The 23466-nt window shown below is 33.7% G+C and overlaps 10 protein-coding genes across 10 annotated transcripts; 8 read left to right on the forward strand and 2 right to left on the reverse strand.

Annotated features, from left to right (window-relative positions):
• Positions 1-15: 15 nt before the first annotated feature.
• Positions 16-1568, forward strand: BX664DRAFT_300118 (enolase C-terminal domain-like protein). The gene is made up of 2 exons (XM_051542331.1): positions 16-656; positions 745-1568. The coding sequence occupies exons 1-2, from the start codon at positions 50-52 to the stop codon at positions 1470-1472; spliced, it is 1335 nt and encodes a 444-aa protein (XP_051398103.1). The 5' UTR covers positions 16-49; the 3' UTR covers positions 1473-1568.
• A 413-nt stretch (positions 1569-1981) lies between these two features.
• BX664DRAFT_283409 (adaptin N terminal region-domain-containing protein) lies at positions 1982-5427 on the reverse strand. Its single transcript, XM_051541598.1, has 9 exons — positions 5328-5427; positions 5194-5262; positions 4995-5134; positions 4744-4937; positions 4545-4674; positions 4370-4471; positions 4196-4301; positions 2166-4105; positions 1982-2085 (listed from the first exon to the last, which is right to left on the reverse strand). The coding sequence occupies exons 1-9, from the start codon at positions 5365-5367 to the stop codon at positions 1996-1998; spliced, it is 2811 nt and encodes a 936-aa protein (XP_051398104.1). The 5' UTR covers positions 5368-5427; the 3' UTR covers positions 1982-1995.
• Positions 5428-6134: 707 nt separating this feature from the next.
• On the forward strand, positions 6135-7330 carry BX664DRAFT_267003 (uncharacterized protein; the record flags this gene model as incomplete). The annotated part of the gene is made up of 2 exons (XM_051540932.1): positions 6135-6233; positions 6317-7330. The coding sequence occupies 2 exons, from the start codon at positions 6135-6137 to the stop codon at positions 7328-7330; spliced, it is 1113 nt and encodes a 370-aa protein (XP_051398105.1).
• A 240-nt stretch (positions 7331-7570) lies between these two features.
• On the reverse strand, positions 7571-9381 carry BX664DRAFT_360531 (Metallo-dependent phosphatase-like protein). The gene is made up of 3 exons (XM_051548163.1): positions 9134-9381; positions 8845-9062; positions 7571-8749 (listed from the first exon to the last, which is right to left on the reverse strand). Exons 1-3 carry the CDS (start codon positions 9302-9304, stop codon positions 7666-7668), a joined length of 1473 nt encoding a protein of 490 aa, XP_051398106.1. The 5' UTR covers positions 9305-9381; the 3' UTR covers positions 7571-7665.
• A 152-nt stretch (positions 9382-9533) lies between these two features.
• On the forward strand, positions 9534-10472 carry BX664DRAFT_337571 (ribosomal protein L22e). Its single transcript, XM_051546256.1, has one exon. The coding sequence runs from the start codon at positions 9640-9642 to the stop codon at positions 9991-9993; it is 354 nt and encodes a 117-aa protein (XP_051398107.1). The 5' UTR covers positions 9534-9639; the 3' UTR covers positions 9994-10472.
• A 272-nt stretch (positions 10473-10744) lies between these two features.
• On the forward strand, positions 10745-12100 carry BX664DRAFT_337572 (uncharacterized protein). Its single transcript, XM_051546257.1, has one exon. It carries the CDS (start codon positions 10835-10837, stop codon positions 11822-11824), a length of 990 nt encoding a protein of 329 aa, XP_051398108.1. The 5' UTR covers positions 10745-10834; the 3' UTR covers positions 11825-12100.
• An 894-nt stretch (positions 12101-12994) lies between these two features.
• On the forward strand, positions 12995-13284 carry BX664DRAFT_337573 (uncharacterized protein). Its single transcript, XM_051546258.1, has one exon. It carries the CDS (start codon positions 13004-13006, stop codon positions 13217-13219), a length of 216 nt encoding a protein of 71 aa, XP_051398109.1. The 5' UTR covers positions 12995-13003; the 3' UTR covers positions 13220-13284.
• An 802-nt stretch (positions 13285-14086) lies between these two features.
• Positions 14087-15779, forward strand: BX664DRAFT_337574 (Pre-mRNA splicing Prp18-interacting factor-domain-containing protein). Its single transcript, XM_051546259.1, has 3 exons — positions 14087-14395; positions 14465-15389; positions 15464-15779. Exons 1-3 carry the CDS (start codon positions 14123-14125, stop codon positions 15613-15615), a joined length of 1350 nt encoding a protein of 449 aa, XP_051398110.1. The 5' UTR covers positions 14087-14122; the 3' UTR covers positions 15616-15779.
• A 1006-nt stretch (positions 15780-16785) lies between these two features.
• On the forward strand, positions 16786-17780 carry BX664DRAFT_170954 (uncharacterized protein). Its single transcript, XM_051539985.1, has 2 exons — positions 16786-16977; positions 17072-17780. Exons 1-2 carry the CDS (start codon positions 16878-16880, stop codon positions 17689-17691), a joined length of 720 nt encoding a protein of 239 aa, XP_051398111.1. The 5' UTR covers positions 16786-16877; the 3' UTR covers positions 17692-17780.
• A 1080-nt stretch (positions 17781-18860) lies between these two features.
• BX664DRAFT_266727 (P-loop containing nucleoside triphosphate hydrolase protein) lies at positions 18861-23083 on the forward strand (the record flags this gene model as incomplete). Its single annotated transcript, XM_051540918.1, has 15 exons — positions 18861-18908; positions 18987-19070; positions 19162-19276; positions 19377-19652; positions 19722-19899; positions 20000-20166; positions 20262-20526; positions 20593-20798; positions 20888-21231; positions 21291-21724; positions 21904-22038; positions 22115-22219; positions 22290-22383; positions 22444-22749; positions 22823-23083. The coding sequence occupies 15 exons, from the start codon at positions 18861-18863 to the stop codon at positions 23081-23083; spliced, it is 3018 nt and encodes a 1005-aa protein (XP_051398112.1).
• Positions 23084-23466: the final 383 nt, after the last annotated feature.

Here is a 23466-nt window from a genome sequence, read left to right on the forward strand (position 1 = left end):
TTTTTTTATTTTTTTTTATTTTTTTTTTTATTTTTTTTAAAGAACCAACATGACTACTGAAACTTCTTCCTATACCAATGTGATCATCACAAGATATGAAGTACGTGATATCCGGTTCCCTACAAGTAAACATTTGGATGGGTCAGATGCGATGAACAAGGATCCTGACTATTCAGCAGCCTATGTGATTTTTTATACGAATACATCGGTGGCAGGACATGGTATGACATTTACATGTGGTCGAGGTACAGAGGTATGCTGTAGTGCGATTGAAGCTTTGGCCAAGAAATTCCTTAACAAGAGTCTAGGTACGTTAACAGCAGATATGCGCGCGACTCATCGGATTTGTACTGGAGATTCTCAACTGCGTTGGATTGGTCCTGAAAAGGGTGTGATTCATCTTGCCACGGCTGCGGTGATCAATGCCATCTGGGATCTATGGGCCAAATGTGAAAATAAACCATTGTGGAAACTCATTGTGGATATGACCCCTGAACAGTTTGTTCAATGTATTGATTTTAAGTATATCACTGATGCTATCACTCCACAGGAAGCTCTCGACATACTCAAGGCAAATTTGGATTCCAAGTTACAACGTGAACAATATATGCGTGATAATGGTTACCCTGCTTATACAACTTCAGCTGGTTGGCTTGGTAAAATTAAAAAAAAAAAAAAAGAAAAAAAATGTCACTCCTATAGTACTTAATTCTTTTTTTTTTTTTTTTTTTTTTAACGATCTAGGTTACAGTGATGAAAAGGTACGACGATTATGTCGAGAAGCCAAGGCACAAGGATTCACATACTTTAAACAAAAAGTGGGTGGGGACAAACAATCTGATATACGACGAGCCGCTTTGATTCGAGAAGAAATAGGTGATAGTGGTGTGTTGATGATGGATGCCAACCAGATCTGGGATGTACAAGAAGCTATTGATTGGATGCAAGACTTACTACCGTTCAAGCCGTTGTTTATCGAAGAACCAACATCACCGGATGATGTACTTGGACACGCGACCATCCGCAAGGCATTGTTACCGCATACCAAGGTGGCCACGGGGGAACATATCCAAAACCGTATTATCTTCAAGCAACTGTTCCAAGCACAAGCCATTGATTATTGTCAAATTGATTCTTGTCGTGTCGCTGGTGTCAATGAAATCCTCGCCATTCTGCTCATGGCCAAGAAATTCAATATCCCTGTCGTGCCTCATGCTGGTGGGGTTGGTCTGTGTGAATACGTTCAACATCTCTCCTTGATTGACTATATTTGTGTCTCGGCCACCCTTGATGATCGTGTGTTGGAATATGTCGATCATTTACATGAACATTTTGTCCACCCTGTCGTGATTAACAACAAAGGTTGCTATGTCGCTCCCCTGGCTCCTGGATACAGTATTGAAATGAAACAACAATCCATTGATGATTATACTTTCCCAACTGGACGTGTGCATCGTGAAGATACGAATTAGTCAGATCGCCCATATTATTAGTATAATCTTTTTTTTTTATTTAATTTTTATTTTTGTATGTGTTATGATTCCCGAAATAAAGTATTTTTTTTTTTTAAAAAAAAAATAATAATACTCAATTCTGTCTCTTGTAAAAAAATAAATCATCATATATGAAGATACTGATTTTTTTCTTTCTTTGGTATAATTCATTATCAAATAAAAATCAGCACAACATTTTTGTAATAGAAATCATGTAGAAAGGAACAGTGACCTGTTATCATAAGAACGAGGTATAAACTGGTCCTCAAAAAAAAAAAAAAATTAACTAGATACGATCCATCATCATTCAAAAAAGGGCAATCATTTTCTTCTTTTTATTATATTCAAACATATGGGGTATGACAAAAAAAAAAAAAGGGACGAGATCATTGAGATTTCGGATGTATCAAGGAAGAAGAGAGAGAGATAGAGATAGATATATAATTGAGTAAGGTAAGAGTCTAAACGCTAAAAAAAAAAAAAAAAAAAAAAAAGAAACGAATTATTGACCGGTTGTCAAAGGCAGTTGAAGTAAAGATCGTAGATGGTCCGACACAGTTTCACTGGGAGTACGTATTGTCAATCGATACATCTATATATAATAAATAAAGAAAAAAAAAAAAAAAAAGAGAATGAGAATCTATTTTTATTATAATCATTATCAATACTTACATTTTCTTCCAAATTGGGTTCCAATCTTAACAAAGCACCGATCTTGCCACCTTTGGAACCAGCATTGATAACACCCACACCAACGAAATTATTTGCATTTGGATCTACACCTTGTAACAAACCAAATCGGAATCCACGCAAGATATTGCTCACTTGATCCAACTTGATGGACACTTGACTAGAAAATATAGCTTGACTTTCACGTGGAGGGCCTCCGATTTGATTCCATCTTTTGAAGAAACTTGGACCATCCATTTCCACAGGTTCTTGGAATTTGGGTAGAGCCACGGGTAACTTGAGATGTAATGTTTGACCATTGAATCCAATAAACAGGGATGGAGGTTCCATAAAGATATCCATACATTCGATTTGAATGAGTCGTTGTATTTGTGCTCCGGGTGCGATCGTATGTTGATGAGGTGCCGCTACATTCACTTGAAAAGATGCATGATCCGAAGTTTGTACTGATATTTGGGACATTGGGAATGACAACTTGTTGCTGATGTATATTGCTAAACGTCCTTGTGCACCATGATATTCACTTTTCACCGAGACCTGCGCTTGATTGTCTTCGTAAAGCACTCCTTCAGTTGTATATAATAATCGATTGTATCCTAATTCGTATCCAGGGGCCAAGGGAATATTGGTTGGTAGTGCTTTTGCAGGAGTTGAGTCTTGTAAAGTAAGATCGTCTAATCCAAGTAAATCATGAGACCCTGATGATGATGATGTGGTTGCTGGGATGGATATACTGTTGCTATGCTTAGGACCTGCTGTGATTTGCTGTCGAGGACTGGCTTCGCTATAAGAATTGGCTCTGAGTGTTGCGATTCGTTTCAATCCATCCTGTTGTTCAGCATTCGCCTCTTTTCCGCCAATCACCCATACACGTTTATCTTCAGTATCGCCATGTTTTTGGTTGAGCTTAAGAAGTAATGTTGATTCACGTTCAGGGAAGGGTGGCATTTCTTCACATACTGTTTGAAGCATATCATCAGTTGGCATGGTAGAAATGGAGAGATATTCACAAGCACGTTGTTGCAATTCCGAATCAAGCACATAGCGATATTGATTGAAGACGTTCAGTACTTGACCTTTGATTTCAGGAAAGAGATTGACAAACTTGACATAAGTGGTAAGCATCAACGCACGAGTTTGGAGAGAGCAAAGATTGAATTTTGAATGAACTGCATTGAATTGTTCGATCGGTGAACATCCAGGATAGTTTGCAATCAAGTGACCAAATTCACCGAGAATATAGGCACCTACTTTGACCATAGTTTCATTGTATTGAGGGGAACCAAGATAATTGAGAACTGTTTTTGCTGCATATTCTTGAAGTTCTTCATTATTAGTAACAATTTGTACAACACGATACCACACTTCTTCACCCACTTGTTCACCAGCAGTTGAGATCAGTTGAAGAATGATATCCACATACCAAGAGTAAGCTGTTGCAAACTTTTCTGCCAAGATGGCAATCTTGAGTACCATTTCTTCTCGCATAGCATAGTCGGCTACTTGTAGATATCTTAATAGTTCAGAGACAATGACTTTGGCGTTGGATGTATCACACATAGAGTACAATAAATCAAGACCACGACGACGAACACTAATATCTTTATCCCGAAGAGACATAAGGATAGTTTCTTGATGTCGTTTGATAGGTGCCAATGAATCCACACACGCAGCAAGATGAGCCATCGTTTCCAATCCCAGGTATCGTACGTTTGTTTCTTTACTAGAAATGAATCTGCCTAGTAGTTGAGCAGCTTGAGCGCAAATAGTGGAGTTACTGTCGAGGTGAATGGCGAGGTTGATGGCTTCAAATAAGACAGCATTTTGAGCATTACTATGTTGGACATTCTTTGGTGCATCTTGAGAATTGGTGATGATGATTTGTAAAAGTTCACTGATATCGCTACGTAACTTTGGGTCATCTGAAAAAAAAAAAAATGGAATGCTTAGTAAAAAAAAAAAAAAACAAAAAAAAAACTGATTTTCCTGATGATATTTTTTTTTTCTCTTACCAGGAGGAGGATAGTATTGTAAAAGACGTAAGCATTTGACTTGTAACCAAGGAGTGGGAACCTTATAATAAATATAATCCAAACTGTAATCACGATCCACCAAAATCTAATAAAAAAAATAAAAATATAGTATTATTAGAAAGAAAGATGAATCCAAAAATGTATTCTCCTTACTCTTTTCAAACGGTTCACAGCCTTTCCATAACAATTGGCATATTCAATAGGAAATGTTTGAGCAAGGACAAGCACCAAAGTTGTAACAGATAAAGCCACACCCTAATATAAAACAAAAGCAAATATTCAATATCTATCTATTTTCTTCTTCTTCTTCTTCTTTTAGGGACCTTACCAAATCATATTCATCCATCAAATTGATAATACGTTCAGCCCAATCAGTAACAGGAATAACATCAGGATATTTTCGGAACAAACGTAACAATGTCAATGCGGCCTTCTTTTTGACAAAACTTTTGGATGTTCTATTAAAAAATCATAACAATAATAATAATTGTAAATCATATAGTTCATTTTATCTTATGGATACTTACGGTGAGATAAGTAATCGATGTACATCATTGGCTAAAGATTCTGCCATTTCACGACCTCCAATGTTTGCTATAGCATGTAAAGCGAGACAATTGTTGATTTCATTCATATCATCCAAATCTTTTTTTGTTGAATTGACCACCAAACGAACAAGATCACTATTTTCATGGAAAAGTAGAGTCACCGCCAAATAACCCTATATATATATATATAAAATTAGAGAAAAACGAATAAATAAGATAAATTAACTTACAATTTGCTTTTCACTATACACTTGACTAGAGATGAGATTGACAGCTTCCAAGTGACCAAAGTCAATATCCCAACCAAGAATATACATGTACAAAAGTTTGCATACATATTTCTTTTTTTGATATCCATTCAAATTGCCCTCTAATAATATAGAATGAAAGAGTTATTTATATACGTTTTAACTTTGTTATCATACTCACCTTTGAATTTTGACCGAATATTTGCCATTTCTTTGTTGATTCTTTTCTCTTCCAATTCACGTACACGACCTATATAAAAAAAAAAAAGAAAAGTTAGTCGATCAGGAGTGTCATCATGTTCTAAAATGACCTACAGTTTCGAATGTCGGCAATAAATAAAGTTAAACCACGCATTGTCAATGGTGTATAAAGAGATTAAGATTATCAATAGAGATATATTTAAGGAATGTATATAAAAAAAAAAAAAAAAAAAAAAATGAAGGAAGGTAAAAAATATAAAATGGACGATGAAGGAATGAAGAAAAAAATAGGATACAGCTTTTTTTATTTTATATATAATATGTTTGTTTTCCATCTCCGCCAAAACTCATTCGCTCGATCATTTCTTTGTGTGTTCACTATCAAGATCAACTTTGTTACTATAGAATAGTTTTTAAATTACAATCAAACATATTAATTAATAGTTTATGGTGAGTATATATATATTCAAATAAAAGATATCTTCCAATATATATATATATATATATATATTCCAACAAGTAGCAAGTATTATTCAAAAGGAAAAAAAAAGATTGATATACATATTATATATATATATATATATATATTTGATCATTAGAATAATTTATAGTTATTATTAATATTAACCAAATCATCTACTTCTTAATATGATACAAGAAGTAGTAAATCAATGGATGATACTCAAAAGTATGAAATATATATAAAATGACATTTGGTATTCCGACTTCGATAAAATTTTTGCCTGTTTGGATTTTTTTTTTCTCCTCTTTCTTCTATATACATATTTTTTTTTTTTTTCGATGGTGGCTCCTATCAACGAATATACTCTCGAAAACAACACTATTTTCTCTATAGAAGGTAAAGGATTGAAACTTGATAGTAGTGACCATGTTCAAGTTTTTGTCGACACCATTGTTCAAATGGATGAACTGAAGGAAATTAGACTTGGTGGCAATACTATTGGTGTTGAAGCAGGTGAAGCTTTGGCTGGTGCCTTGAAATCAAGATCAACTCTCAAGGTACAGAAAGGAAAAACAAAAAAAAAAAAATAATAACTGAAAATGATTGGTTTTATAGTTATTGATTATTCTTATTCTAATAGATAGCAGCACTTTCTGACATCTTTACTGGTCGTCTTCTGAATGAAATTCCATTGGCTTTAAAGGCATTATGTGATGCTTTAGAACAAACTTCTTTAGAAGAACTGGATCTTTCCGACAATGCTTTTGGACCTGCAGGAGCTGAACCCTTGATCGACTTTTTATCCAACAGTAAGACGTTACGTATATTACGACTCAACAACAATGGTTTGGGCATTGGTGGTGGAACTATGATTGCAAAGGCATTACAGGCATCTGCTGATAAGGCTCGTGCTGAAAACCGACCTTCTTCTTTACACACCATTATCTGTGGACGCAATCGGTTGGAAGACGGTAGTAGTAAAGCTTTGGCTCAAGCATTCGCTTCTCATGGAACTTTACAAGTGGTACGTATGCCTCAAAATGGTATTCGTCCTACTGGTATCAAGACTATTGTACAAGGATTATCAAAATGTAGTGATCTGTATCATTTGGATTTACAAGACAATACTTTTACCTCCAAGGGTAGTCAAGCTTTGGCATCTGCTCTTACTCACTGGCCTAAACTCAAGGTATTGAATGTAGGTGATTGTTTACTCGGCAAGTCTGGTGGCGTTGCTTTGGCTGAAGCTTTGGAACTTGGTAACAATGTTGAATTGACTCATTTACATTTGCAATACAACGAAATCTCTGCTGCTGCCGTTACTGTCCTTGCTGGTGCCATTAAAACACATCTCAAGGAACTGATTCATTTGGAACTAAATGGAAATCGATTTGATGCTGATGAAGACGAAGCAAAGGCTATTATTGACGCTCTTGCTTACTGGGATCATGAAGATGCTTTGGATGAATTGGATGATATGGAAGAATTGGATAGCGATGAAGAAGAGGAAGAGGAAGAAGAAGAAGAAGAAGATGAAGAAGACGCTTTGGTTGAAAAGGCTGAAGAAGAAGAAGACAAGGAGCCCGTCAGCAAGGAAGATGACAAGGCTATGGAAAATGATCTGGTCAATCAATTGAATAAAACTCATATCTAGATAGTTTTTCTCTTTACTACAAATACTATTTTTTTTTTCATTTTTACTTTTTACCCCTTCCCTCTCCCCATTTATATATATATATATATATATATATATATGTAGCACTCACCCATTTCATCATTACTAGTTTTTTTTTTTTTTTCCTTACTCCCTTTCTTTAACACTTTATTTTCTTTTATCCTTCTCATGAATTGTTTTATCCTTCAATTATAATAAAACACTAATAGATTGGAAAAATGTATGTTAAATATAAATGGTTTATTGTACAGCAACGGTATAGAAACGGTATATATATAAAGAAAAAGTGATATCATAAAATAAATAAGTCTATTCTAAAAGATGGCTCTAGTTCTAATAAAAATATTGTTGACATAATCCCTCCAAAGACGACGACCATTTTTGTCATGAGGATCTACCATGCGCTTAGCCAAATCAAAAAAGCTCTCAGATGTCAAATCCTTCATGCCATAATGATCTGTGGAATACAACAGTTGATAGTGATGTTGTGTTGCTGGTAAGTTTTCCCATTCCGTAATATTTGCAAAGTATTGATCATAGCCCATCAAGTTGTTCTTCGTGTAACGGTAGATACGTACGGTTGGATAATACTTGGGTAACACCGAGGGAGTCACTTGGATAGCTACCACAGGAGATGTCGGTAATATTTCTTGTTTTTCATCATCTTCTAATCGAGGGTGTATTGATGAATACATATCATGAAGTTGTCGAGCAAACTTGGGTATCTTTGGTTTCTTGAAAAATGGTTGTTGGTCCAAATAATCTTTATCATAGCTGTCTTGATCCATCGTTGTTGTTTTTGACAGAGGTCGACTGGTATCATATAATAAGAAATGGTCCTTGTTCAAATGTCCATAGAGATGTCCCATAATCACATCAGGATATTGAGCAGAAATTCTGGTGTAAGATGCCAAACATGAAAAACGGTAAGTATCTTCAGCAGGAGGAACATGACCCAAGACAAGCACCTTGTAACCATCCATTCTAGCCTTGATAAGTTGTTGTTCAAACCAATCCATGTGTTGTTGAGCATCACTACCAGGTTTTCCACATCCTTGTAACTTTTTGTTTTTCTTGATAAAATACATAGTATTAATAGACAAAGCACGTAATTGAGGACCCACATCGACTACAAATGCACCATACTTGAGGAAATCATCCTGTTGTTGTTGAGGAATCCAATGTTTCCAGAGATGTTGATAAAATCGTAACAGTCGATTGGTATTCTTGTCAGTACCGTTACCCATGGTAATTCGATTATGAGGAATGACATCGTTGTTACCAAGGCTAGGGATAACAGGGATATCACCAAAGGACCCATGTATCATATTTGCCATCATACGATTGGACTCATAAACGTTACTGCGATTTCGTTTCATTTGCTTATCCCAGTCATGTCTATTATTCAAAAAAAAAAAAAAAAAAGTGAGACAACTTTGATCGATTTTTATCACTAATTTTTTTTTTTTTTTTTTTTTTTTTTTTTTTTTTACCTTGCATTATCACCAGTCCAAACAATAAAATCTAATTTTTGCTTCCATTCCTTTGATACCCAATCTACTGTTTTCTGGGCTAAAACGGTAGGAGTATCACATCCCGACATTCCAAAGTGAAGAGCAAGACCGGATTTGTGCTTCGTTGTTGCTGCAGAAGACGGTGGTTTGTGGCACGCTGATTCAATAGTAGACCCCGCCACATAACTGTTATCTAGCTATATATTAAAAAAAAAAAGGAAGAATAAGTTTGATAGTTTACTTTTCATAAATATATATATATAATTACATGAAAATCAGTAATATGTAAGAAATATCCGTAGTCAGTTGAGTTTTGGTCAGAATGGTGTTGGTCGTCCGGGAAAGTAGAAAGAACCTGTGTACACCAAGTAAATGCCAAGTAAAGAATAAGGAAGGTTATTGAGAAATAAACCAATCTCAACATGACAAACATATTCATTGAACAAAGTGATTCTATTTCTATAAAATATATAAATATAATGAATATATAAAAAAAAAAAATAGAAAAGAAAGAAGAAAAAAAGAGAAAAGAGAGGGTTAAAAAATCGAAAAAAAAGAAAAAAATGTCAAATTTATGACGACCAATGCAATGAACAATTTCAAACGCCGTAGAGCTTAATCCCTTTTTGTATAGTTTCGTCTTGGTGGCTTTTTCGTACATCAAAAAAGAAAAATTTTTCAAGGGAGTTTGTAAATGAAAAGAAGAAATTTTTTTCTCTATTTACTTTTTTTTTTCTTTCTCTTTCTCTTCCTTCACATTCTCAACTTTTAACAATGGCCCCTACTGCTACTATCAAGAAGTCCAAGTTCGTTATTGACTGCTCTGCTCCTGCCAATGACAAGATCTTTGATGTTGCTGCTTTCGAAAAGTATCTTCATGACCGTGTCAAGGTTGAAGGTCGTACCAACAACTTGGGTGAAGCTGTGACCATTACTCGTTCTGATAACAAGATTGTTGTTGTTGCCAATATTGCCTTCTCTAAGCGTTATCTCAAGTATTTGACCAAGAAGTTTTTGAAGAAGAATCAAATCCGTGACTGGCTCCGTGTTATCGCTACTGACAAGCAAACCTTTGAACTTCGTTACTTCAACATTGCCAATGATGAAGAAGAAGCTGATGAAGAATAGATTAGTAGTATTCCATTCCCTTCCTATTTATAGTCTAGTTTAGTTTAGTTTTTTTTTTTGTTGATTCTTGTGTACATAGTTATTTTGTTTTTATTTAATCTTTTTTTTTTATTGGGTGAGACGAGAACGAACCCGATGGGCTAAAAAAAAATAAAAATTTTTGCTCACAAATCACAATCTCTGGGATTATTCGAACGACCTCCAGTACGATTAACGATTAATGATGATGATGATGATGATTTTATAATTGATGATGTTTATTATAGATTGAACAACTTTATTTACCCAGTTATGATTCAAATTGGACCAAGAAGGTATTGAACCAAAAAAGAAGCAAGATACTCTGTTATACTTTTGATTTGTTAAATCAATTAGTAAATAGAAGGTACCTAGATTGTACCAATATGATTACCAAAAATGAAAATGAAAATGAAAATGACTTTTATATTGATTATCAATAAGTTTTTTGTTAAAATGAGTACAACGTATGATGTTAAAAAAATGTTAAATCATATGATTACCAAAATAGAAAAAGAAAATTTCACCTGTGAGACTTAACTCAAACCTTTAGGAGTGTATTGTTGCATGGGAGTTTTGAGACAAAAAAAAGCACCAGTTTACCTGGTAAAAAAAAAAAAAAAAAAAAAAGGGGAGAGGGGCTCCAAATTGGTTGTCCGGTTCCTTTTTACCTAGTTTGCCTTTTTTTTTTGATCTATTTATTCCTTATTTTTTTTTCCTTTCCCTTCTCCTATTTTTTTTTTTTTATTCACTCCATTTTATCACTACTTATTACTATTATCACCATTATTACTACTACTATTATCATCGTTACATTACAACAATGAGACGTCTTGTCTTTGGGCGATTCTCTTTTTGTCGATGGCTATTTTACTATTTCATACTATGTCTTATTATAGTACCTTTTATAGTATCTTCACCATTACCTTCTATTGATGATAATGAAAAACCTTCTTCTATTATTCTATCAACCACTAGTCACAATGCTTTAGAATCGACAAACTCTTCTCATTCTTCTCAACAAACATACAATGATAAAATGGAAATGACAAATACAGCCAATAAAACAAGTGGGAACAATGACGACAGTCTAGAAGAACAATTGAAAGACGATCAAGTGGCCTTGAAACGAATGGTGACTATTCTATCTTTGGTAGGAGGGCTTGGTGCTGTGGCAGTAGTGACAACCATTGTGATTTTTACCAGAATGCGGAAACGGAAGCATCGAATCAACAAAACATCTAACAATTTTGATGATGATGATAAATCGATATTAAGTCAACACCATCAACAAAGCAACAACAGCAACAATGATGATGATGATGATAATGATAACAACAATATCAACACTACTACGAACGAAAGTTTGGAAGATAATACAGGGAATGAAACATCAATTCGACCTGAAAACAATACCAACAACAATCAGCAAGCAAATATACCATCAACGTCAAATGAAAGAAGAAGAGTAGACATGATTATACCACAACCATCAGCACCTCCCACTACTATGACATCTCCACCCTCTAGTCTCGGAACTTGCCACCATAGACGAATATTCTCCTTATCATTACAACAGTCTACTCCTGAACCATCAGCACCTTCAGCAAAAGAATTGGCTAGTCATCAAAATATAAGCAACGAACCTACTTGCACCTATTGTGATCAAACTCAACAACACTACCACCATGATGATGACGCCTCTTTGAATAATTCAGTATTGATGTCGACACCAGATTTACCGCCACCTGCCTACACACCTAGTGCTCCACCTTTGTACAATAGAATGCATGAAAATCAGTGGAATGGATAATACTGTTGATATATCATGACTAACTTTTGCAACAAACCAACGATTATCAAGATGGATGGGACTTTACCATTGTTAGTTAGTTAATTATTGGTTGAATTCTGTAAAAGTGGGACTGGTTTCTCTCTTTTTCTATTTTATATCATCCTTTAGTATATTTCCTTTTTGTACTTCAATTGTTATTATATCTCTCTCTTACTGTATACCTTTTTTTTTCTTCTTCTTCTATATATCCATAATAAAACTATATATATTTTGATATATATATATATTTATCTATTTTTCGTCTTTATGACCTTTGATACTTAGTTTCTATACCTCCTTAAATATGTTCACTCCTTATGATTCCATTATTTTCACTATATCTACCTTTATACTAGTCTGCATATTTTCACACAATTTATTATACTTTCTCCTCTTCTAAAAAAAAAAAAAATAAGTTTGAAGTATTTCTCTATTTGAAAATATAACAGGACTCCTTATAAAAAGTTCAATGTTCTCGACCCTTTCAAAAACATATCAATTTCTCCTTGATATTTCTTTTATGATCATCAATCCTATTGAAATAGCATTATTAAAATAACGTGTGTATAACTGATGATGGATCCCTTAGTATTATCCCTTTTCAATATATCTTTGTTCAACTACTTGATTGGTATGAATCTATTGAATCGCGATCTCTCTCTCCCCCCTTCTCTCTCTCTCTCTTTTATCCCACTTTATCCTTTATTCTCCTTCTATTCTTTTTTTTTTTTTTTTAATACAGATAAGATTTGTTTATTAAGATATTCGGCTATATCGATTAAATTTATCAAATTGATCGGATTATCACTAGTTAGTCTAAATTTATACCAATGACGATGATGATGGTGACGACGATAAATGTTTTCTCCTGATACTTTGTATTTATCCCACTCATCTGGTCATTCATCACTCTCTCCCCTCTCATCTCCCTCGAATGAATAATAATAATAATAATAAAATTGGATTGAAAACTTGACATTTCCCTTTTTTTTATCGAGTATAAAAACGGGTTTTTATTTTTTTTTTATTTTTTTTTATTTTTATTTTTTTATTCTTCTTTATTTGATTTGTAAAGAATATATTTTATCTCTTTGTCTCTTTAAGCATTCTATCTATCAAATTTATTTCTTAGTTTACAACATGTTGGCTTTTAAATCTATGATCATTACCTTGACTTCTTTGGTCGCCTTTACTGCTATGGTGAATGCTGATGATGGTGGCTTTTTTTCTTTGACCAAGCGTGGAGAATGTAATGAGTTTGGTGGATGTGCTCAAGATTGCAATGCCCTTTGTTCTGCAAAGGAGAAGGACGCTGGTGTGTCTTTGCAGAGTGTTTGCTACTTGCAGACTTGTTTCTGTGGTTTCAGTCCTTAGTAAACCATCATTTCTCCCTTTTTTTATTCATTATCTCTCCATTTTATACCGATGACCTTAAATACTATCACTCATTCTTTTTTTTTTTTTTTTTATACATACAATCATGGTTTTTCTCGTTATCCAAGAGTAATATTCCTTTTTTAATGGTTTTATTTTCTTTTTTACCCAAAAAATAAAAATAAAATAAAATGAAATCATTATATGTATCTTGTTTTCTATGTCTAGTATTTTATATATCTTGTCTGGTGATGATCATTATAAAAATCATCATCTTTGCGTTCATAGAAAGTATAATCATTATGAATTGTCATCTACATATCAATCATCATCCATCCTTTTATCACAGATCATATTCTTTTTTATTTTTATTATTATTATGATTTGAAAAGCTATGTATCCTTTTTACGTTTTACGAAAAAAAAAAAAAAAAACAAATTATCAAAATAGAGACCACCGATATTTCTTTCTAGTGAGCCAAAATAAAAAGACACATGATATCTTAGCATTCTTAAAGTGGAGCAATAGGAGACTTAAACAATAAAAAGTAGGAGAAAAATAGGATTATCTTCCCTCCTTGTGATATCGAGCATTGATATCAACAAGGAGAAAGAGAATGATAATAATAGATCAAACTATATGTAAAAGCTTTGGACTTGATGCTTGGTGACGGTAGAATTTTTTTTGTGGGTGAAATCGTCAAGACATATTGAAATATTTTATATTACCTTATTTGTTTTCCATAATGAATCAAAGGCCTTACAGCAAAGTAGCGGTGTTAGAAATAGGCCAATCCAATCCAATCCAATTCAATCTTTCCAGTTGCTTTGTTGTTGTTATTTTTTCTATTTTTCTTTCTTTTCTTTCCGCCACTTTTTTTTTTCTTTTTTTATTATATCAACAATGTCATCGACTACACAAACAAATCGTTTAACAAAAGAAGAATATCGAAGGCAGAAGGATCTTGACGCAGCTCGTAAAGCGGGAACAGCACCAGCAGCTATCGATGATGAAGGCAACGAAATCAATCCTCATACACCTCAGTTTATGTTAAATGCTCCTTGGTATGTGGACACTGGTAAAGTCTCTTTGAAGCATCAACGTGCACCTGAAAAACGTAAAGGACCCAAGTTTGGTCCTGATGATAATTATTGGTATGCAAGAGGAAAACGAGTGGTAAGTTGATGAATATCAATAAAACATAGATTCGATCTCTCATATGATTTTTTTTTTTTTTTGGTATAGGGACCAGCAGCAACAAAATATCGAAAAGGTGCTTGTGAAAATTGTGGAGCCATTAGTCATAAAACTCGAGATTGTGTAGAACGACCTAGAAAGAAAGGGGCCAAATGGACGGGCAAGAACATTCAAGCTGATGAAATTATACAAGAAGCTGATTTGGATTGGGATGAAAAACGAGATCGTTGGAATGGCTATGATCCCAAGGAACATGATCAAGTAATTGAAGAATATAACAAAGTGGAAGAAGCAAGACGATCGGCCAAGGCATCGGAACTGGATAAGGAAGGTCCTACAACAACACAGGAAGCAAAGAAATGGGCTAAACAGAACAAAACTGGACAATTATCGGATGATGAGGATAATGGAAATGAGGATGACGATGATGATGACAAGTATGCAGATCAAGCAGATATGCCAGGACAACATGTGAATCAAAAGACAAGAACGACCATTCGAAATCTTCGTATTCGTGAAGATACAGCCAAATATTTACTCAACTTGGATACCGAATCTGCATTTTATGATCCCAAAACTCGATCAATGCGTGACAATCCTTTGAAAGATAAACCGGAAGATCAAGTCAGTTTTGCTGGTGACAACTTTACAAGATACACAGGGGATGCTCCTGAAATGGCAAAAGTACAAATGTTTGCTTGGCAAGCCGGTGATCGTGGTAGTCAAGTTCATTTACAAGCTAATCCTACTCAAATTGCTTTATTACACAAAGATTATGAAGCCAAGAAGGATAAAGTACGTGGATCAACTCAAAAAGGCATTTTGGAAAAATATGGTGGTGCAGAACATTTGGAATCTTTACCCAAGGAACTCTTATTGGCACAATCTGAAAACTATGTGGAATACTCAAGGACTGGTCGGGTCATCAAAGGGCAAGAAAAAGCAAAAGCGAGATCAAAATATGAAGAAGATGGTAAAGTGAATCAATTAAGATCATTTGATAAGAAACTAAATATTTATCTTTTTTTTTTTTCCTTTTGTTCTTAGTTTTTATCAACAATCATCATTCTGTATGGGGATCTTATTGGTCAGATGGTAAATGGGGTTATCAATGTTGTCGTTCATTCATGAAAAATTCATATTGCACTGGACAAGCTGGAATTGAAGCACAACAAAGTTCAGCTCAACTTTTACAATAGATATCAATATACTTCTGATTATAACCTTCATTTTATTTTTTGACAACCTTATCAATCAATTTTTTTTTTTTAGTTTAGTTTAATCTAGTCTAGTTGTAGTCATAGGATGTATATGTAGTTTGGAATAATGTCAAAAATAAATATATATATTTATATATAGTGTATTTACATGCAAGAGCAATCAGGGGAGAAGTAGAAAGAGCGGGTTTTTTTTTTCTTGTCTCCTATTTTCAATTTGATTTGAATGCGTTGATGATCGTTTGCCTTCTCTCTCTTTTTTTTTTTAAACCTCCCTGCAATTTCTCATGATTCCTGTCGTCCCAGAGAAAAAAGAAGGAAAAAAAAAGTCGATCTATTTGTACAACCCGTTTTTTTTTTTTTTTGTGAAATGAAGTTGGATAAAGTAAACATTTATTTTAGATGCATATTCATCCTACATTTTTTTTATTGTTGTTGCAATTATATATTATGAAGCGATAAAAAGAAGGTTGAAATTCTTATGTAAATGAATTCAACATTCTCATTGATCTTATTGATCCCAATAGATGGAGATGATGCTACGGTCGGGGTGTAACGTCCAATTTGTTGATATGTGACACAAAAATTTAAACATACATTGGTTCGCCTTTTGTCTCTAAAATTGTGTGTGTGTGATAAAATAGAAACCAAATATTTATTTTTATATCAATAAGGACTTGAGAATGATGAACGATGATGGTGATGGCAAAATAGATGATGATAGTAAAATGATGATTTAGTCAATGATGAGGAGTAAAAAAAAAAAAAAAAGAATAGCAGCAAAAGGGGAGTGAGAGAATCAAACAACTAAAAAAAAAAAAAAATGATAGAGTGAATTAAAGTAAGGAGCTATTTTTGACTTTTTGACACACATCCAACTACACAGGCACACAAACTAATTGGTGAAAAGGCATATTATAGTTCTTTGCTAGCTAATAAAAAAATAATAATAAAAAAAAAGAGGTCATTTTCTTTTTTCTTTTCTTCATTTTTCTTTTTCTCTTTCTTTTCATTTTTTTTTCTTTTTTCCTTTTACTCCACCCCCTCCATTCTTTTATAATCTCTCCTCTCATTTAACTTATTTTCCTTTTCCACTTATCACGTCACCCAAGTTTTCTTTCCCTTCCTTTTGATACCCGTCTTCTTTCCATTCCTTAGTCTTTCCTTCATCGATCATATATATATATATTTCTTTTTTTTTTTCTTAATACATTTCATCACATCAGTAACAAATAATCATCATCATGAATACCGATACCGATTTTACCTTTGATGAATACATCATGCCTACAACGTACGCTACTTCACACTCCAAATTGGACTTGGATAATACTTTCAATACTGGTAAAATAATAATCCCTTTTTTTTTTCTTTCTTTATAATCGGAATTCAAATTTAATTTTTTTTTTTCTTCTTCTTTTCTTTCTTGTCATTCTAGCGACTTATTCTGCTCCTCTTCTTAACTCGTCCGACATTAGTTTTCTTCCTACTGTATTCGACTTGCCTGATTCACCACCAGCCTCGACACCACCATTGTTATCTTCTAGTTCCACCATCTCTGAAAAGATTGCCAAAGTCAATACACTACCTGATTCATTTTTACCTCAATTCCATCAATACTCGAAAGAATCCTATGAAAATGGACGTAAGAAGAAAGCTAAGCGTATGAACTCCAACAACAGTCTTACAAATGCCAACAATAGTAGCAAAACAAGTGATGACGACTCTGATGAAGATAACAACAACAATAATAATGCTGCTGCTGCGTTGGAAATGCGTCGACAAATCCATATCCAAAGTGAACAAAAACGACGTGCTCAAATATCCGATGGATTCCAAGAATTACGCCAACATTTACCTGGTTGTATCAACAAAAAAATGAGCAAGGCTGCTTTATTACATCGTACTGTTCAACATCTTCAACATCTCAAGAAGAATCAATCCTCCTTATTGACTGAATTGGAACGTCTTGTTACTGAAAATGAACAATTGAAGAAATTTCAAGACTCAGTGTTACAAAAACAAGCTTTGGAAAGAATGTATCATGTTTCCATGTAAACCTGTCTGCTATTCTATTTTTGTGCCTTTGTCTTTTTCTTTTTTTTTTCTCACTTTCTCTCTCTCTCTTCTTCCTTCTTCTTTTATTTGATGTACAAGTCTAGTTAGTAGTCAATTCTTCAATTCTTGATCGATATATATATCTATATACACTTATTTATTTCTGTTTGTAGTGTGTATGTATTCATTTACTACCAAACCAACCCTTTCCCCTCTTTTTTTTTTCCCCTTCTTTTTTTTTTTCTTCTTTTTACCTTTTTTTTTTAACTTTTCTCCCTTTCAACCATTTTCTCCTTTTTTTTTTCATTTTTATTTAGTTTATTTCGGCCAGTTATTCCATTTTTTATTAGATCTTTTCTTTTATCATTTGCCTCACACTCTTCAATCATTCAATAAAACTGGTCTTTTTTTTTTTTTTTTTTGGTCATCAAACTATTTTATTACTGCTATTTTTTTTTTGGAATCACATGCTATTTGATTGGGAAATCTGACTAAAAGCATAGATCATTTTTCTAGCTATTCTATACATACATACTAAATATATTAAATAAAATTGAAAATATCACTGAGGATAATGTTTGTATAGATAGAGACAATCGAATAAACCAAATTGAAATAAATCGTTCCTGGGGTAAGGCGGAGATGGCCAACGTTTTGTAAGAGCATACGTGATATAATTGTATGTGTGGGGAACAAGCCTTGGACTCCGACAGAAAAAGAAAAGACTTGACAAAGCGAATTTCTTGCACTTTTTTTTTCCCTTTTCTTTCCATCGTTCAATACTTTTTTTTTTTTACGTTCCTTTCTTTTTATATGCCCAAACAACTTATTATACAGTTTACGCCTATAAGATCTTGTCTTGTCAATTTACCTTCTCAATGGGTGAATGCTTTATTAGATCAACGCAAGGTAGGAACCTAGTTTCAAAAGTCATGGTGTTGAATCTATCTCGTAATCACATACTTCGTTTTTAACTTTAAACTATTTTTTTTTTTGACTATGAATATGAATAGGTACCGCAAAATGTCATGTTGGAATTGGCTTGGACAAATAAGCCTGCAGGTGAAAATAAGAAAGGTTATTTTGGATGGTCTGGTCAAGCTTCAAAACCATTATCTCCCAATTCTGTTTTCACACATGGTTCTAATGGAAAACTTGACGTGTTAGAAATGGACCCTCAACTTGGTACTGCCATTGGTTTATCTGAAGGTCAAAAGGTAAATAAAGAAAGATAAAAAAAAAAAAGAGTGTTGGTTGGTTTTACTGACAAACACATATTCTCTTGGGGTTAATAGGTCAATGTTGAATTCTGTCGCAATGTGCCCGAATGTACTACGGTAAATGTAGAACCTCATACTGAAGACGACTGGGAAATACTGGTAAGATTAATTCAAGGAAGATATATTATAGTCTGAAGTGTTTTGCAGTGTCCTCATTACATCGTCTTTTTCTGTTTATTTATGTTTTTAGGAATTACATGCTGGTTATGTAGAAGAAAATCTACTTAGTCAAATCCGAGTGGTATATACAAATCAGTTGATGTGTGTTTGGATTCATGGGAAGACATTGGTGCGTTTACGAGTGGGTAAGTCTAAATATATATATATATATATATATATATGAGGCATGAGAATGGTTTTTCATCTTTTTTTCTTTTACTCATCTTTTATTATTATTATTATTAGCCGAACTCAATCCAAGGAATGAATTTGTCAAGTTGACTACAAATACTGAAGTGATTGTTGCTCCCAAAGTACGTCAATTGACAAAAGCCTCTGATTTAGCTGCCTCTGCTCAATTCTCCTCAGCAAAGGACCAAAAGATGTCCACTCCTCATATTTGTTTACGGAACTTGTCTGATACACCTGATATAGTTACTACTCCCATGTCCGTGATGATACACCCTGATGATCTTTCTGGTGTCAGTCAAGGTCTAGTGCGATTATCCAAAGTGATTCCTGGTTATGCTGCTTCTACCACTTCGTCTTCACGAAAATCAACCAATGCTGGAACATCTGCACCTGCTGCAGTTTCTACTACCGACAATGATGAAGATAAAGAGAATACGATGATCGATGATGATCTCTCGTCTCCTGCCAAGTTTGTCTACGCTTTTCTAGAAATCAGTACTACTATACCTCGTTATCATGTATCTTTAGGATCTGTCATCAAATCAACTCTGGACTTGGACGATTTTGACATTGTTAGGTAAGTCATATATATATATATATATATATATATATTTGTATACAAGATTAGAGATAATATCATACTCATATAAAACCTTTGTTTTTTTTTGTCCTTCAAGGTTGGCTGCTGTAACAGTAAGGAAATCGACTCCTGGATCTCTAGTGTTTAGACGTTTCGTCACTTCTCAAGCTTCTAATTCTACTTTAAAGTTTGACTTGGATTCCAATCAAAATCAAGCTCAGGAAAAGTCTCAAAAAGAAAAGATATTATCTCAGGAATTGAAAAGTAAGTTATAAAAAAAATAGATGAAATAGAAAATGATGATTTATGGAATGATGTATATATTTATCTTTTTTTTTTTTTTTTTTTTTTTTGTATAGAGGTATTGTCAAGCATGGCCGTTCAAGATAGTATAGCATTGACTCAGGGACTTGTAGTATCTCTTAGTGAAGGAAAAGGCCTTATTCAATTTGGGCAAAAGAAACGACTTTTTGGTGTTCTAGGTAACGGTAGTTCTCCGTCTGATCATTCTACAGAATTATACACAACATTGTCTTCGACTCAAGTGAAGGATCTTCAAATTGATATTGGTGAAGATATTACCAAAATGGAGGATACAAATAAGACGAAAAAGGCACCATTACGGTAAGATACGTAATGTGGTAAATAATGACTGATATCATTAAATTTTTATATACTTTGATATGGTAGTTCTTCTGAAATGGGTGGAATAGAAAAAATCTTCAAACGATTATACCATTATACTATGGCCAACATTACCAAAGGGGATTTGAAAAATGCCCTTGGTGTACCGGGATCTGGAGGTGTTTTGGTGACTGGAGCTCATGGATCTGGCAAGACGGAATTAATTCGAAAATTACTTTATACTGCAAGAACAGATCGATCATCGCTGACATGTAAGAAAGTGTATTAAGAGATAGGATAGATAAGAGGGAAAAAAATACTCAAGTGGTTTTTTTTATTGTTAATAATATTATGATGATAGATACTTTGGAAGTAAATTGTGCTGAAATTGCTGATGAACGGATTCCAAACTTGAAGGAAATGCTTCAAAAATGGTGTGATGAAGCTGCTTGGCATGCACCTTCTATTCTCTTCTTTGATGATATTGATCGATTGATTCCCGCTGAAGTGGAACATGCTGATTCCACACGATCAAGACATATTGCCGAATTATTTACACAAGTGATTTTGACAATGACCAAACGACATTCCATCATGGTGATTGCCACTTCTCAACAACAATCTATTCATCCATCTTTGATCACGAATCATGTATTTAGTGAATTACGACACTTGAACCCTCCTTCCCGTGATGAACGAAAACAGGTACAATAAAAGAAAAAGAAAAGTAAGAACTGGTTTTCACATGGTTTTTTGGAAAATAGATTATGCACTCCATTATGGCTCAAGGATCTAGTGTTTTGACAAAGAGTTTGCCAAATATTGATCTTGTCTCAGTGGCTTCTGAAACTGAAGGATATTTGGCTGCAGATTTGAAAGCATTGATTGAACGAGCAGTTCATGAAGGTGCTGTACGTAGTATCAAAGAAAAAATGGGCGACAATAGGCTAGAACAAGTTGTGGATACTGATGATCAACAAGTACAACAATCTCTTCAATTGATTCAACAAGATTTCACTCAAGCACGTGAAGGGTTTGTCCCATCTTCTCTTCGTGGTGTCAAGTTGCAAAGTTCTGGTGTTAATTGGTCAGATATTGGTGGTTTGAATGAAACTCGACATGCTCTTTTGGAAACTCTTGAATGGCCTACTAAGTATGCATCTGTTTTTGCTCAATGTCCACTCCGTCTTCGATCAGGGTAAGATTATTTTTTTTTTAAAAAAAAGGAAGAATATAATGAAAGTATCTGATCATCCATCTTTTTTTTTTTTTTTTGTATGTAAAAAAAAAAAGATTATTGCTTTATGGATATCCAGGTTGTGGCAAGACTTTATTAGCTTCTGCTGTGGCCAAAGAATGTGGACTGAATTTTATTAGTGTCAAGGGTCCAGAAATTCTCAACAAGTATATTGGTGCAAGTGAAAAATCCGTCCGTGATCTATTTGAGCGTGCCTCCGCTGCTAAACCTTGTGTACTTTTCTTTGATGAATTTGATTCTATTGCACCAAGACGGTAAATATATTTAAATTTTATACATTAAAATTTTGTAGATAATTGTTTATTTAATCTTTTTTTTTTTGTTTACTAGAGGTCATGATAGTACTGGTGTAACAGATCGTGTCGTGAATCAAATGTTGACTCAAATGGATGGTGCTGAAGGATTGGATGGTGTCTATGTTTTGGCAGCTACTAGGTAAAAAAAAAAAAAAAAAAAAATGGACGATGAATATTGCAGATTTATTTAATTCTATTTTTCCAACTAGTCGACCTGACCTTATTGATCCAGCCTTACTTCGTCCTGGTCGTCTTGATAAAGCACTTTTATGCGGTATGCCAAACTTTGATGAACGTTTAGAGGTATGATGATGAAGAATGATGAATCAACGATGGATCTTAATTTTTTTTTTTTTTTGTTAGATTCTTCAAGCGCTCTCTCGAAAAATGACGCTGGCATCAGAAGTGGATTTGAAGGAATATGCTAAAAAAACAGAAGGATTTTCCGGAGCAGATTTGCAAGGATTTCTTTACAATGCTCATTTGGAAGCGATTCATGGTACTATCAATATTGACAGCTTCAAGGAACAACAAAAGAAAGAAAAGGAAGTAACGGAAAATAATGAAGAAATCAATGGTGATTTTGTGATGATTGGTGGTCACGATGGCGATTCCGGCAAAACAAAGACACCTTTGACACTTGCTGAAAAAGGACAAATATCCCAACGAGTAAGTAAAAAAAAAAAAAAAAAAAAGGTGATTGTAAACTAACGTTATATTATTGTTGTTATTATTCAACTAGTTGACTATGATTAAGAAAGGGATCAAGGGAAACAATAATAAGAAGAACAATGTCAAGAAGGCTAAAGTAGTTGAACAAGAGGTTGCGATGATCACGGTTGGATATCTAGAAAAATCGTTGAAATCTACTCGACCTTCCATTACGGCTGAAGAATATATGCGACTTAAATCTATCTATGATGAATTTGTGACTGGACGTACTGGTGAATTACCCTCAGGTGAAGGTGCAAAAGGAATTGGAAAACGATCGACTTTAGGATAGATTTTAGAATAGATATTTTACAAATTTATACAGTTCTTTAGATGAATAATAATAATAATAAAATACCTGATTTATTTGATGTTACACTATAGATCTTAAGGTATCAAGTTTGACCTGATAAAGAGCATCTGATTATTTCATGTCAAAAAAAAAAATATAAACTATTTTTTTTTTTTTTTTTTTTTTTTATTTCACCGAGTCAGATAGAAGATCAGATCATTTATCAAAAAGTTTCAAATCAAAAAAAGGTCTTTTCATTTACAATGGTTTCACCCCTTTTACCCCTTGATTTCACAATTTATATTCATGACAAGTCTAATAGAGATCAAATAGAGAAGAAGAAGGATGATTAAAATCCCTTTTTTCTTTTATATTATCATTAG

Source organism: Halteromyces radiatus (genome assembly GCF_025201355.1).
Source record: "Halteromyces radiatus strain CBS 162.75 chromosome Unknown BX664scaffold_6, whole genome shotgun sequence".
Taxonomy (NCBI): Eukaryota; Fungi; Mucoromycota; class Mucoromycetes; order Mucorales; family Cunninghamellaceae; genus Halteromyces; species Halteromyces radiatus.